The sequence below is a fragment of the Dromaius novaehollandiae genome, chromosome Z, assembly GCF_036370855.1.
Source record: "Dromaius novaehollandiae isolate bDroNov1 chromosome Z, bDroNov1.hap1, whole genome shotgun sequence".
NCBI lineage: Eukaryota > Metazoa > Chordata > Aves > Casuariiformes > Dromaiidae > Dromaius > Dromaius novaehollandiae.
This window is the reverse complement of record NC_088132.1, coordinates 58,793,116-58,809,058: the sequence shown is the minus strand read 5'-3', so window position 1 is coordinate 58,809,058 and position 15,943 is coordinate 58,793,116. Positions and strand designations below refer to the sequence as shown.

Here is a 15,943-nt window from a genome sequence, read left to right as displayed (position 1 = left end):
ACTGCGTAGGTGTGGTATTCCCTGCTGTCCCACTGCATTCCTTATCCCACTCACATACTCCTAGTATCCGGACTAGTCTGCCAGGTTCCTCTATGCCGCTTGCTTTTTGCAGTTTTGCAGTTTCAGAATAGCTGACACTCCTTCTGTGTGTCCCTGAAGAGTTGCTCCTTTTGTGCAACATGAGCTGTTACTTTGACTTTGCTTATACCATCAATTTCTTCTAACAAAAATGAGCATGAAAAGCCCTGAATATTGGGTAACAACTCAGACCAAACCTCAAACTTTCCCTGCTGAACATCCAGTAAAAGGAGAAAATAGAAGTACACCTGTCCTCTTTCACTAGCATTTCATGAACTAGTCAATAGTGATAAAAAGAATGAAGAAATGCAGGCGTCAAAGGCCACAGAAGCAAAATTCTGATAAGAACGGTGTCAGGTTTACGTGACATATTGGCAAATCTTTAACCACTTTGTCAAGGTTTGAATGGAAATCTATTATACTAAGTCCTCTGCTCTTAGTTGCTAGCTGCTTGATAGATCTTCTTTCGAGTAATATTCATATCTACAAGGATACTAATTCATTTCCAAAGAACTTTTGTAAGAAAGCTTTTCCCCTTTGAGTCCAAGTTTAGCTATGGAACAGAGAGGTATAAAAGATGAAATAGGATTTTTTCTCTTTAATAGTATCATCTTATTTTGTATTTCTTTCATAGGAAAACAAATGACTAAGATAATCTGGAATCTAAAACAAAAATCTGGATCTCAGTTTACTGTTACAGAGGAAAAAGAATTTCTGCATAAGTTACATTGGCAGTTTTGACTAAAGCAGTGAGAAGAAGGGGTGAACTCCATTGTGGAGCACTAAATCTAATAACTCTGGAGCACAGAATGGTTACAAATTGAAGGACTAGACATCCAACAAGCAGCAGCCCGGTACCTGAGAGGAGAACAGAAGGGTCATCATATGTATAACATCTCAGGCTCATCTCACAGAAAATCATAACAGCTCTATAAACATTTAACATTTTTAAATACTGATCACAGGGGTTTGGCAGAAGTGTTTACATATTTGCTTTCATGACTTCGAAGACCAAATGGAGAACAAGACCTGAGGGGATAAATAAAACTGAGGACAAAGGACCTTTCTGTATTTCTCTCAAATAAAACAGGAAGCCTCACTGAAGTTTCAACTTTTGTGAGCAGTATGGGATGTAGGCTGACTTGGCTTGTGTGTGGCATTCTTCAACTAGAGACCTGGTAGAAAGATATGCTCCCATTTCTTAGAAGAAGAACTGAGAAACAGAGAGGTGGCATAACTTTAATTCTCTTTCTACTAGACTACATGTCTTTGGTAGAAGTTGAGCCATACTGTTAGATAATATATATGCTTAATTTCTTCATTATCTGCATTGAAATTCCCAGTTATAGTGTGTGGACTCTTGGTGCCCCACAGAGCACTTCTGTGTAGATTGTACAAAGCTGGCTTGTCACTTGCCATTTCTCATTTTCAGATGCTGAGCTGTATTATAGGACAGTGGGATTTCCACACCTTTACATAGCTGCAACAGCCATAGTGAGCTAAAATATATCAAGTAGGAAGAGTTGCACCTGCTTATATCAAAGGCCCATCCAGCCCCGAATACTTCATACAAGTGTGACTAAATTACAGATTCTTATGGAAGATTATCAGAGCAAGGAAAGTATATAATTATATTTCCCTGTGATAAATTTGTGGCTCAAGAACTTCCTGAGCCAGAGATGATATCATTGTATTTAATAACCTTTTCTTCCATGAATTTGTCCTGTTGTTCTTTGAACTTGTGTACACTTTCGGCATCAACAGTATCCCATAGCAAATATTAAAATCCACATTCTAGTTTTGTGTTGTATGAAAAGAAATTCTTTTGTTTTGGTCCTACAATCTGCCAATTTCATCTGATTCCCTCTAGCCATCTTAGCAGATGAGGAAATGATTCATGTTCTCTGGCATTCATGATTTTATAGATCTCTACCAATTGTCTCTTTTACAGGCTGAAGTGTTCCAGTCTATTTAGCTTTTTTCTCATATGTAAGTTGTTCTTTATCTTGACCTTTCTTGCCATCATGTCTATATCATTTCAATTTTGTTAAGTACGTCAGGAAATTGGCACCAGGATTAACTACAAATTGTCTGTATTTAAATGCAGCCTACATTATAAAAAACGTTGGTGAATCCAAATGGAAAATAACTTTAATAATAAAGAGTTCATACATAGACACCATATTTTGTTTATTTTAGTCTTTAAAATAAATGTGAGAAATCTAATTTTCTTCACATAATTTTTAAGGATTTTCCATCTTCAGAGTATGTGAAAAAACACCACATATTACAGTGATTGGTAGCACTAGAAGTAGCACTAGACGAACTGAATAAATCAGAAAAAAAAAAGTATAGATGTCAGAGATACACTCTAAAGTGAAACAGAATTTCCACTTAAATCCTTCTTACTTCAGGCTTCCTAAAAATTTTTTAAAGAAACAACAAACATACCCTTGTCTGAGAGATCATAGTTCATTATAGAAAAAACTTCGTGTTTTAATTAACTGAGTAAGTGAGCTCCTTTAGGATCACAATCTGTAGGTTGCTGAGAAACCCTTACCTCTTTCCAAGACAAGCCAGAGAGATTGTTCACAAGAAGCGTGGAGTTTCAGGTTATGGATGGTCACTATTCTGAGGTGATGACAAGGGGAGTATGTGACATCTGTGATGAAAAAGGCTGATTTTCTTTTTTTTTTTTTTTGCTTGTCTGAAATTACCATCTGTGTATCCAGTGTTATTTCCAAGACAAATCTTCAACTTCCTCATTCTTTATCTGCTAGGAAAATAATTTATTGGCCTTTTCACCCCTTTCACATACAAGTGCACTTGAGTGTAGCAATTGCTTGCAGACCTGATTCTCAGCCAGTTCATTATGTTCTTTCAAGAAACCATTTATAAATTATCATACATTAAAAAAAATTCCAGTAGGATAAGTAATTTAAGTGTTTCACCCTTAGGAAAATATGAGGAGTAACCATTTCTTGGCAATGTGCTTTTTTTCTCTCACTTTGTTACTTCTCCAGTAACAGACTCCCTACGTTTCTCCCCCAAATTCTATTACATCTGTGTGAGAACCTCATCTTCTGCAGTCTCTACCATCTGAAAGAGCTGTGGTATTTTTCTGAGCCTTCATTCCTCCTCTTTGATCATTCTTGTTTATAAAAATAATTTTCTACTTTTCTTTATTGCTTTATTCCAAGGTCCACTTTATATTTTATTTTTACGTTATGGGTAATCATTTACAATCTGATTAGTTTGTGTCCTTAAATTGTACAGAAATGCTAGAAAAGAAGTTAAATCTCCTTGGATAGGGACTTTTCTGTTGCATGCCATCCTTTCTCACCCTGTGGCATAGGATACATGCTGAGGGCAGCAGGATTGAGAAGGTGGTATGTTTGAAGGATGTTGTGCTCCAGCAGTCCAGACAGTGGAAAGTATTTGGATACTATATTCATTCAACACAGATAAGACCTGTTGTAGGTCTGTAGTTATAGACTGCTGTCATCTATACCAGGACTGATGCTTAACTGATCCCACAATAAGGAAGTCACAGTGTGTTTACCTCTAGCCTTCTCCCTACTTTTCAAAATTGCCTAATTTCTCTTTTTGTTGTTGTGTATTTTGTAATTGCTGTTTACTCAACAGGAAACTGAATTTTGAACTCAAGAACTGAATAGAAGTTCTTTAGGACAGAGGCATGTAGGTTATTGGAAGATAGAGACTTACACTTCAGGGAGTTCTAATTATCCTGTCATTCCTGCTGTGAATATTTGGCAGTTAATTTCTGCCAAATAATTCACTTGCAGTGCTAGTAGAGAGCAAACACAGACACAAAGGCGAATTAGTTGTTCTAGTATATTTTGAAGATAAAACATGGAGAATGTCCAGGTAAACAAGAAATGAGTAGGCTTAGTGAGCACACTTTATTTTCTTTCTAAAACTCAGGACCTAGTAAGACCTATTTCCAATGATCAAAGCATGTATTTCAAAGTGAGCCTAACTCAGTGGAGCTTCTAGATAATGGCTAGGAGACAGCACAAGAAAGAAAAGAAGATATGCTATAAAAAACCCATCAACCATACTTATATATCTCCTTATTAGAGCTTTTAGCCTTTCCAGGCTAACATAAAAAATACTTTTAAGCAAATCTGCTAGCTCACAAACTTTAACTAACAAACTGTGGAATTCTGGGATAGACAGGAAAAACTGTATTTTAGTTTGTCAGTTAAGGCAAACCCTGAACAAAGTCTGGAGCGGACCTCCACCTAATAACATTGTCCTCCTAAACATGTTACAATATAATTGTTTACATAGACACAAAGTTTCTAAAAGTTATTTAAGCTGCATTACTTAAAGCAATAAAAGAAGATATTTTGTTCTAACTTATCTACACCTTATGTTTGTCTAGATTAGGAAAAGCAGAAGGTAAGTTGGAAAACCCATGTCTATAGTTGGAAGAAATGAATCTACTGTCCTTTTTACAGCAAGAGATCTATGGGAAAACCTAGACTTGACATTAACAGGGTAAATGTAGAGAGAAGCTGTAACTTGTAACTGCATTAGAATGGAAGTTGTGGTTATCTGGGACATTTGTATGAATCTTGCAACACCATGAACTTCTTTTTCCAGTCAAGGTAAGTCCTCTGAGATACCACATATTTTCTAGCTCTATAGGAGTACTTTTAAATGGGGACACTGTACAATAAACAGAACAGCAGATTTGAACATGGATTTGAACATTTAAGAAGTTTTGAATGTAATCTTAATGTTTTAAATTCCAAGATATTCTCTACCTAAAAGTAAGACCTAATTTTATATATATAAGAAAGTTTTAATTCTAGTAATACTTATTTTGCAAGTTTATGCTTGAATAAATTACTAAGAACTCATGTAATTCAAGGATCGTATTCTTTCTCAAGAATTTTGTTGTGTTCTGTTTTTTTTTCCTTTTGCTTTGTATTTTTCTTCTATTTCTCATTTCACCAAAATTTTCATAATCATTAGAAGGAACATTACTTGATGGAGCCAGAAAGCACATATGGTCTAATCTTATCATTCATACAAGTCTTATAGGAACAAAAGAGAATTTGTGGCCTGCAGGTTTCAACATTGCATGTGTGAAATGCTCCTGTGGACAATATGGTAGGCAGCTCTCCTAAGAACGGATGGAGAACAGGTACTTTTGAAAGGGCAATGGTCCACTTTCATTACAGTCCCAAATCTACAATCAGCTGGATAGAGGTAGGTCAAAGCTTTTTTCAAACGCACTAATTTTCTTACCTGCATAATAGCTTTCCCAAACTAATTTGGGATACTAGCAGCTCAGTTCATACCTCATATTGAAGAACAATTCTAAAGACAACCTATTATTCCAGGTTGGGGACACAGCTCTCAGGGTTTAATTTTAAACTAACTGATTATGCATCAGTTTTAAAAATTATTACAGAATTAAAAATATTAATATTCAGAAGTTTGTATCATATCATTACTTTTCTTTTATCAATGGCATTAATATTTACTAAAAATGTAAACATTCAAAAGAGATATCAGAATATTCTGGTATAATAAATACATCTGAAAATATCAGTGGTATAGAAAATATCAGCAAAATATTTAACATCTTAGAGTTTCTGTCATACACAGCTTGAATGCCTTTAAAAATGAGTTACTTTACATTTACCTTTTTCAGTATGATGAATAGTATATTAATAATCTGATCCACAAGAGGGCACCAGACAAGCATATGGCAGCCCAGTTCAGCTGAAAAACAAAATGGACATTAATTTACTTGATAAAAAACATTGCAAAATATCTTCTGTAAATGCGTCAGAAAGCTTAGAGAAGTTAATTGTGCTGAATAACTTGAAGTTTTTTCCATAAAATGCATCCTTATATACAGTATGTGAGTTTTGATGAAAACGCATATGTATTTACCCATATAAACACATTTTCCATTCCATAGAATACAGGGATGTAAAGTTCAGTGCAATTAATTTTTAAAAGTAATGCCTATACATAAGGCATTACATAGCTGTTTACATCCATGAATGGAAGATTAAGAAACTACGCAATCTACCAGTTATTATCAGTTATGTATCAGTTATGATGATGGTACAATAGAAACAAATCATGGATGTAAAATGGTTTCAGAAAGAAACATGCTGAGTGGAAAACTGAGAGGGAAAAGCCTTGACTGTTCTCTATTTTAAGCCTTGTATACTTTTTTATTCTGTGCAATAACCAGAAATACAGAATACTATAATGAATGAATGTAAATGGAGAAGTTTGATTCAGTAGTATTTTGTCATTCATAATTCATTAATTTTGAACTAATTCTGTACAGGTATAAATGCAATGTGCTCATACTTCACAGTAATCTTGAAGAGTTAATATGGCCAGGAGAACACTATTCAAGGAACTGCTGTGGCATACTTCAGGCTAAAACTAGGTAGCGAGAACTGATAGCAGTTTATACCTAGGCCTCCTGATACGACTGTTCAAAGATACTTCATAAATCTTTATATAATATTTGCTTTCTGTTCTCAGTTTCAAGGCCCTTCCCGGTTCTGCTTCCCCGTTATTATCTACTTGTCTTTTTGTATCACAGTCCTACGACCATTCGCCTCAACAGCCCATTTGTCTGCTTTTCCCCATGTTTGCACTCCCACAAATTTCCCTCGAACAATCTACAATCTACTGTTCTCTTTTCCTATTAATCCTTCCTCTAAAGTTACTCTTAAAATGTTCTGTGTAATAATAAGAGGAGAATTAGTTGGTTATACTTAAGGTGTTTTGTGTTGCTAACAATAAATACATGTATTTTACAGATTTTTACAAATGAGCAAGCAGTTTAAACCCTCTTGCTTCAGAGAATGGGCAGTCTCAAAAGGAATTAGAATAGATCTTAAAGACTATGGGCTTGACCTAGTATAGCAAGTCAACTCTTCCTGCACTGTGTGCGCCTTATACACAAACAAAAGACACAAGTCACGGACCTATTCACATATGCATAACTATGTTTGGGAACAAAGTTCAAGTACTCGCACAATTAGATTTCAAAGTAATGTATGGTCTTAAGAAATGAGTTGGAGGCAATTTCAAAGGGCTGCTGGCATGAATTCTCAGATTTCTATGTAGACCATAGCAATATCTTAAAGATTTTGAAGGAGAGAAATAACTGTTCTTTTTCCTCTGACTCTGACCAAAAGCTCCAGCAGTGCGGTCTGTTCTGCTATTTGATCCTTCAAAAATCAGCAGCTAGGATTCTGTCTGATCTTGGATGATCGAGAGGTCTGCCTCGAGTCAAAAATCACATTATGGGAAGAGTATCAACAGTTATGACAGCCTGAGGTAGTTACAATGAGGAGATACTTATGTCTACAGGGAAAGAAAAGTAAGTGGCTGTTACTATAAATAGTGTTAAGGGGCTGTACAAAAAATATTAAGTCTAAAGAACCAATGGGTAAAATGGTGACAGTCAAAGATATTTAGGTTGTGACTGGAAGTCAGCAGTGGCTTTTCATTCTCCAAGCCATGGCTTTCAAGGGAGATTGTGCTACAAAGAAAAAAAAGCTGTGAGTTATCATAAAATGAAACTGAAATGTTGGCATCCATAGAAGGCAAATACTGAGGCAGTAGAAAAGGTTAACTTCTTCCCCTGCAGCACCAGCAACTATTCTTCTGATACCTGGAGATGTCTTAGGTGACAGCTTCTCCTACGGTTGCTTCACTTGCTTCATAAATAATGCATTGGTAACTCCTTCTGTCAAGTTTATTTGCTTGGCAATGACTCAGTTTTGATAAGAAAGTACAAGTTGACAGAGGACAAGCAATTCAAAAAAGCTGTTTATGACAAACCACTTTCCTCCCCTTTTTTTCTCTGCAAGATAAAATGTATTGATTGTGAACTGTAACCTTTTGGAAATGAGTTCAGTTATCAGGATGAAAAGGATGGACTCCATTAATATAAGTTATGTCAGCAGATGGAAAGAAAGGCATTTTAATGAATGCGGATTATTCCTTAAAACACTGGGAAAAATGAGCTTATAAAAATAAATTAAGAGAAACTTTCCTCATACAACATCTGACTATCCTTTTACAAATTGTCTGGCCTCTCACATCCGAGTTGCTGTCAGTAATGTAGGCTACACCACCATTGCTTTAACGGTGAGTTTTCTTAACGCTGGAAACGGCACCATCTCTCTGTCAGACTGTTATATCCTGTGAGTGTTTCTCTTTCGTTTTCATTTTTACCGGCCCTTACGTGTGGTGGAATTCAGACTGCTTATCGGATTTGGCTTTTAGTAACTTCTTGAACATTCGACATCTCTGATGAAAGCTGTTTTTGCATTACCTAGAAACAATTCTGCAGCGAAGTACTCACATTTACTGGCAAACCGATTCATTTGCAATATGGATTACTAGAAACAACGGATGAGCCGATGAGGGCTATACTTCAAATTTTCCTTGTGAACCAGGCGCAGCTCACTCCAGTCCCGCGGGAGGCTCGCTCCCGTTGGCGGTGGAGGACGGTGAGTCAGAAGATTTCAGCCCGGGCTGTTTGTTCCCAGACTGCGACACGGGGCCCCGGCAGGATTAGCTCTCGTTTGCAAGTCCGCGAACGGCAGGCGAGAAGACGGCTGTGCTCAGGCAGCCCGGGAGGCTGGGAGGGAGCAGTGCGCGCCTGCGGCGGCGACGCGCCCCGAAGCTGCGCGGAGGATCTGTGTTTGGGACTTTTAAGCTTTTCCTTTGCCCAAGCGCGCCGGGGACTGGTCTTTACCTCACGGCACACCAGGCCCCGCAGCAGAGTGTGCTGAGAGCGGACGGAGCAACAGCTGCTCCCTGCGCTCTGCAGCGGCCTAGGCCGGCGCTTGCCCCCGCCGCCCGCCGGGAGCCGTTAGCCGAAGGGGGGAGCGCCAACGGCCGGACCGCGGCCTCACGCCCTCCTCCGCGGGCCGCGTTGCCGTGGCAACGGCGGCGCTGCGGGGCAGGGTCGGCCCCGCCCCCGTCACGTGACGCGCCCCGCCCCGCCCTGCCGTGCTGGCGCGCGCACGCCGCTTCCGGGAGGGGCCGGGGGCGCCGGGGCGGCAAGTTTCGCGGTGCGGCGGCGGCGGCATGGCCGGGAACGGCCTCAGCTACAACGAGCAGGGTGGGGAGGCGGCGCCGGAGCTGGCGCAGGAGGCGGCGCCCACCACGGCGCCCTCGGCGCCCGCGGCCTTCGGGCTCTTCAGCAGCGACACCAAGAAGTAAGGGGCGGGGCGGGCCGGGCCGCGCCGGCGGGGGGGGCAGCGGCGCCGTCGCTCGGGGTCAGCGGGGACCGGCGCGGGCGCCGCGGGCGGGCGGGCGAGGAGGCGGGGTGGGGGCGGGGCGACCCTGCCCTCCGAGGCCAAGGAGCGGGGAGCGCGGTACGGGGGCCCTTGTCCTTGCCCGGGGGCGGCCCCGCGCGGGCCGCGGCACTGGAGCAGCGCCGCCGGTGTCCGGTTTTTTAGCCTCTCGTTACTCCGTGGAAAAGTTCAGTTGCTTGTGTTTAAGGTGCTCGCAGTGGAGTGAAGAATAATCTCAAAGTTGTTTTTTTTTAAAAAAAAAAACCCTGCCTATGTTTTCTCATCTCTCTTGATAGCTTACCACGCCGACGCTCATTTCATTTCGCCCTCAAATGGGCCGTTTAAAAAGGTGCCCAGAAGTATGCGTGGAAGTTGTAGTTGGAAAGGCTGATCGCAATTAGGTGGCCAGCTTGAAGTGGGAGGGCGTTGCTGATTTAGTGCATTGGTCTGAAGTCAAAATGAGGAAATGAAAAAAACGGTGTAAATGACTGGGCCAGAGAGCCTGGGACTCCTTAACAGGAAACTGAATTGGAGAGAGAAAAAATGTATCTAAGTGGAAGGAAAACTGTCTAAGTGGAAGCATCAAGAGGTTTACTAAGCCAGAAGGGTATCCTACAACAAATTGGAAATCTAGTCTTACAGCAACCAATCAGAAGGACCATAAACTAAGGCCTTGTTTACACTAGAAAATCAATCATTTGTTCTTCAGTTTGATTGTTCTGCACAAAGAGAGCATCCATGCTCAGAAACCTCGACTGGTGTGGTTGTTTTTACACCACACCAAAGTAACGTCAAAACAAGGTGAGGCTGCTGTCATTTTGATGCTTAGTCCTGTGAGGTAGAAGCTGGTTGGCCTCCTCAGTTTGCCAGATTTCTATTTCCCTGCTATTACACTGCATCCTTTGCTTTTGCTTTCTCTCCAGTTAAAATTTTTGCTGATCTGACATGGATGCCCCTCTCCTGACTTGTGCATTAGAGCTGATTTATGCTGTTTGCACCCTTCTTCTTTTGTCCCCTCCCATGGAAACAACTTTCTGCTTTGTTTTTTTTCAACTTCTGCTCTGCTTCTGCTTTTCCACAGAGGGAAGTACCCCGATCATGGCTGTAATTCTATACGTAATTTGTTTCATCCTAAATTCCAGACTTTTTTGCAGGTTAAATGTTGCAGTGTACATTTTTCTGGATAGAGGAGCAAAAGCGAGTGATCTTTTACCTGAAACTGTCCAGTGGTCTGGGTGAATAAAACTCTGGTCTCCTGAGGCTTGATGTACTCATGTACATGTGCGATCATCTTTGAACATGGAAAACACAGAGTAGCTGAGAAGACTGTGATATGTATGTGTGCCTTATTAATCACCCCTCCAGGCTTGCCCTTCAAATTTAGGGGAGAGAAGTTCTTGTAAAGCAAGGGCTTGAGAGGAAGCAGGCTTTGATCTGCCTGGTCTTTACAGCTGACAAACAAAGACTTCTTGAAATAGGAAATTATCCTTGATTTAAATCTGTGTAGGGAAGCCCTTAATATGGATTGGAGATTTGAAGAATGAACATTATGCAGAAAAGATTATGAAATTCTTAGGGTCTGACAGAGCTGGAGTTCTACCACTGGACTGCAGGTGAGGATTATTAGAAAAGAAGGGAAAGAAATTACTATATTGTACTCTGGAAAATGTAGAGGTCATTTATCAAGCATATGTACACCATATATTCAACTCTGGTAATGACCCAAAATCTCCTTACTGAGAAACAAGCAAAGTTTCCTTTCCTTCGAGCTCAAATAAGTCTTCTAAAATGGTGGCTATAGTCCAAATTAAGGACACCATATCTTCAGGTGTTTTGGTTTTGTGTTCTTTAAAATGGGCAAATCTGGTCCCTCTCTACTTGGCATAAAGAAAAGTGCAAGTTATTTCTGTATCATGTGTTTTAAAATATGAGGTTGTGAGGAGATTTCACTGGTGAAATAAAATTACTGTTACGGCTTTTCAGAGTTCTGTTTGCTGATCTCTTTTTGATTGTCACTCAACACTGCTATTTTTGATTTTGAATATGTTTATGTCCCGTATCACTGTCGTGTTTGAGTGCTTTGCTAGCTTCTTTGTTGCTGGGAAGAAAATTTCTCCTTAGGCCTACTGATGAGCTAAGAAGTACTTTTTCCCCCCCCCCCCCCCTCCCCTCTCCTCAGCAAAGGGGAGGAGCACAAGGTAAATACATGGCCCAGAATGTCACTGGCATAGCTGTTGGATGAGAGAACTGCACTTGCTTCTTGAAAGTTAGCCTGAACAATATCACATGGTTAAAATATAAATGTTAAAGAATTATTCTAAACATAAAAAAAAAATAAATCCCAACCTCTTTATGTTGTCTGTCTTCCATTTGTCATGAAGTGGAAGTAAGCCAATGCCATTGCTTCTGGAGAGCCAACAATAATTTGTTGGAATAGACAGTCTTCAGTCTTGTAATACTTACCACATAGAACAGTCTCTGACGCGTTGCACAAAGAGGCACAAATGAGTATCAGCAGACTTAAATCTGATGAAGTCTGAAGTTGACTTAATATAAACTATTTCTCTTAACTGTTTTGTTTTTATCATTTCAGTAGAAAGATGCAGCTGAAGTTTTTATCCCCTAAAAGGTCTAAAAGAGCATCCCTTGGTGTCAAAAGCCCATGTGTTTTATCCAGCTTGCCCAAGCTTCTCTTTTTGCCTTAAGCAATTCTGTGATTCATTAATTTTCAATTAAAAATAGAATCTTCAGGTCAGCTGATGAACGTAACATTTTCTTGACACGTTAGTATTGTGGTTTACTTGAGACACATGAAATGTGAATTTTGAAATACTTCAGGGCCTTGGAAATTCTGTCATGCTGGCATCTAGAATCTGAATAAGTGGGAAGGTTTGGTTGTTATATAATAGAGATGAAACGATCATTGAAATGATCATACACATGAGTAGGAACTGTCTTCTGATTGTTTTTTGCTGAACTCTTTGTTGTGAAACCTCACACTTTTAAAAAAAAAAAAAAAGTTTGGGGGTAGCTTTTCCTGCGGGTATTGAACTTTGACAAAAGAGAATATAACTTACCTGTTCAGTACATACTGCTTTCAACAAACCCATTGGTTAGTTGGATCATTTCAAATATATCAGAAATGGATCTGCTTGTCAGAGGGCGGAAACTTTGTCTTCCTACTTATTCTTTAAATAACTGAGTAATTAAGAGGTTTTGTGTAGCTGAAATAAATCAGTCTAGATTTAGAACCTTTTTTTCCTGTGGAGCAGGCCCCATCACATGGCTGGAAATGCCTCTGTTCTCTGCCCACCTCCCCAGTCACATGAACTGTTGCATACGGTATTCTTTATACAACCTGAATAAATTCCTAGGTAGTCTGACACTTGTCTGTAAACTGGTTTCGTCCCAAGCGTAGATCAATGTCTAGGTCCTCTAGATATACCCACCCATTTGAAGGAGAAGAGAAAGGATCAGGTTGAGTCACCAGAGTAATGGAAATGGTACATTGTTGCCCATAACATGAGTTTTCAGGAGAAAACTGGCAAGAGCTGAGGGTCATGTAAATTGTATAGACAAGCTGAATCCAGCCTGTAGACCATAGATTGTTTCTCCCTGGTCTAGATTGATGGAATCAATAAAGAAAGAACTGCCTAGATGGAAGACTGTCAAAATCACTTGTGTAGTGCAGAGAGATCCTGTTTGATGCAGACCTCCTATAAGTTAATAGGACATTTTAATGGTTGTGATATGTACCATTGCTCTCTGTAGAGCTAAAATTCTGACTAGTTTCCAGCATTTAAGAAAAACCAGAAGAGATAATTAGTAACCCAGAATGAATGTGCAATTGCTTATGTCAGGATGCAGCTTTTACTGCCCACTATTAATTGTAGTTGGATAGAGGATTTTCATCTATATTTATTTATTACTTTTTTATCTGTATGTAATAGAGTTTAGTTCTTAGAAACAATATGCTTTCAGCAGTAAAACTAGTTGTTGCTCAATCTAATCCAAATGTAAAAACTTACAAGTGAACCACATGAAGAACATCAGTAGATGCTGATAACTATAGTATTGAAGCAGATGGCAAAATCTACAACAAACACTTTCAACTTTACTGATTTGCATCTTTAAACTAGATCCCTGCCAAGCAAAATACATTTGTAATTTATTAAACTTTTTTTTCCTGCAGATTTGGCTTATACGTTCTGTTGAGCTATTCATCAGAAAACTTGGCTGAGCTGCAAGCCCCCCCCCCCCCTTTATATTTTCCTGAGATTTGCAAGCCTGTTTTGCAGAGAGCTGATCTAAGGTGGTGATTTCATTAAGATACTCATTCCCCAATTCTCTGTTCAGAAGACTTTTTTTTTCTAAATTCATCAGAGCTAAAAACTTGTTTCCAACAGCTGCCAGAGATGTTCCTGGAGTCTTAAATTAATCTAGTTTTGCCTTGGCATATCCTGTTCAACTAGTCATGGAAAGCTTGTATAGGCAGCCATTTATGAAATTCTTGGAGGAGAGTCCAGCCCTAATATTCAAACTTGACGCATATACTAGTTCATTGGCAAGTCTGCCGCCTTTCCCATCTGTTGAAATGGCACTATGCCCACTAATAGGGTGATAAGCTAGTTTCAGCTGGATGTACAAGCCAGTAAAGATGAATGGTTTGGATGAACTGATGACTCTGCAAGATAAAGTCTGAACCCTGTAGTAGGTACCATGATAGTAACTAAATGTGATATACAGACATGAGTATGGTGTTGCAGAGCACGCCTTCAGCAGAAATTGATCAGATTTGATGGCAAGTGACACACAGTGAATGTGTTTTTTTTGACGCAAAGTTGGTGCATATGAGAATATAAGCAATGAGCTGTTGATTTGCTCTGATTCTCTGTAATGCAGTCACTAAATTTTTTTTGAGGCTCTTTTTATTTTCTCAGAAAGGGAATCATTACAGTTTAAGGTCTTCACTGTAGTTTCTGCATGTTATGTTGTCACATGTTTGCTTTAGACACTTGTTGCAGTCTGCATCATAAATGGCACTAAAATGCCTTTCAGTAACATTGTTGCAACATAAGGTTGAAATTTAAAAAGGTAGGTTACCATTCTTAATTCTGCTTTCCTGAGGACTATCCTTGTCTAATTCCTTCCCTCCTGCCCCTGAATGTGGGTTGTTTTCTTACTTTGAGGGAAAACTGGAATTCTTTTGTCATTTAAGGATTTTTGACATCCTGCTGGAAGATGAACAGTAGTACATTGGAGTTCTGAAATGCTGTGGGCATATATCCGTAAATACACTAACACCTTTGCAGATTTCTGGCAGTGCTAGTACCACCTTTTTTGGTGGTATCTTTAAAGGAAGACTCTGTTTTTTTTCCCTCACTATTTTCAGAAATTAATAGAGATATTGGAGAATGAGAAGCAGTGAATAATCTCCTTTCACATCTTTCAAATGCTGCTGAGTGACCTATAAACATCTGCAAATACTGATCACTGGCCTGCCCAAGACAGGCCATAAGTTGGTGTAACCATTTAGGTGGCAGCACCCCATATGCCACTTTAGCAGGCTTCAGGAAAACAGTCTCTGCCACCAAGGATTTTTTCCTGCTTGCAGAAGCTTCTCTGCAGCCTCAGAGGTGTGGGCATTATCAGGAAAGGTCATATCCAGTGCAATTCATTCTTTCAAATAACCTTTCTTGTCACTAGATGAAGTAGTGTCTTTAACAACAATTATGCTGGCAATGGTTAATTGTAGATTAAACCACAGACCTCTCTAGGTCTTTCAAACTGCTTGATGGCATATTGGCTTGTGGTCTGGTCAGAGCTTCTGGAGTGTAGATTATTAACATATCTGCATTGATGTTGATGGCAGCAGCAACTTCCAGATGTTCATGTACTGGATTGCTTAAGCTTAGTTCAGGTGCTACAATATGACGGCCTTGAACTAGAGAGATGCTTTATTCAGTTTTAATTTTACACTTTTCAGTATGTTTGCTTACTCAGTAGGATGAGACTGTGCCTAAACCCCTAGATGGCAAGTGCTTTGAGCATGCTGTGTCAAAGCTATCATTAATGAGTTATATTGTCCTGCTGGTCAGGCTATATCCTCCCTTGTTCTTCTCTGTGACTCTCTGCCTTACAGCATACTGTAGTTACCCTGTTTTTCCTCATATCTCTGCTGTCTACGCTTTAAATTTACTGAGTTTCCTTTTTGGGTAATGTGTTTGTTTTTCAAATTGAAACAAAGTTAGGTGTGGCTGAAAGAGAAGTATGTGTGTTCTCTTCTCCTAACTTCTCTTTAAGCCACAATACAGCCACGCTCAAAGCTGCGCAGCTGGAGTCTCCTTTGAAATAATAGTTGGATTCTGTCTTGGTGGTGTGAATTGGCAATGAATATAAATCATATTATAATGGGAGAGGAAGGCAATACTGAATAGCACCACAAGATGTCGTGCAAACAGCTTGTGGTATAGGATGAAGTGCTCACAATGAAACTTGGGATTCTGTAATTTCCTGCTAGAGGAAGAGCCCAAATCTAGAGT

General features: G+C 39.6%; 1 protein-coding gene and 2 long non-coding RNA genes across 5 annotated transcripts in view; 2 read left to right on the top strand and 1 right to left on the bottom strand.

Moving 5' to 3' along the window:
* Window positions 1-329: 329 nt before the first annotated feature.
* On the bottom strand, window positions 330-9,149 carry LOC112987023 (uncharacterized). Of its 2 annotated transcripts, XR_010386231.1 has the most exons (4): window positions 7,766-9,149; window positions 5,759-5,838; window positions 2,639-2,851; window positions 330-936 (listed from the first exon to the last, which is right to left on the bottom strand). It is a non-coding gene; the product is annotated as an uncharacterized LOC112987023 (long non-coding RNA). The 2 variants fall into 2 exon arrangements; XR_003260169.2 differs by having other exon boundaries at window positions 5,759-9,149.
* Window positions 9,072-15,943, top strand: part of LOC135325000 (AP-3 complex subunit beta-1-like) — a 150,383-nt gene continuing 143,511 nt past the window's right edge. For both annotated transcript variants that reach the window (XM_064502274.1, XM_064502275.1), the window contains exon 1: window positions 9,072-9,323. In XM_064502274.1, coding sequence (XP_064358344.1) covers window positions 9,193-9,323 — 131 coding nt within the window. In that variant the 5' untranslated portion in view covers window positions 9,072-9,192. The remainder of the gene's footprint in view (window positions 9,324-15,943) is intronic.
* LOC135324724 (uncharacterized) lies at window positions 9,682-11,385 on the top strand. The gene is made up of 2 exons (XR_010386014.1): window positions 9,682-10,202; window positions 10,556-11,385. It is a non-coding gene; the product is annotated as an uncharacterized LOC135324724 (long non-coding RNA).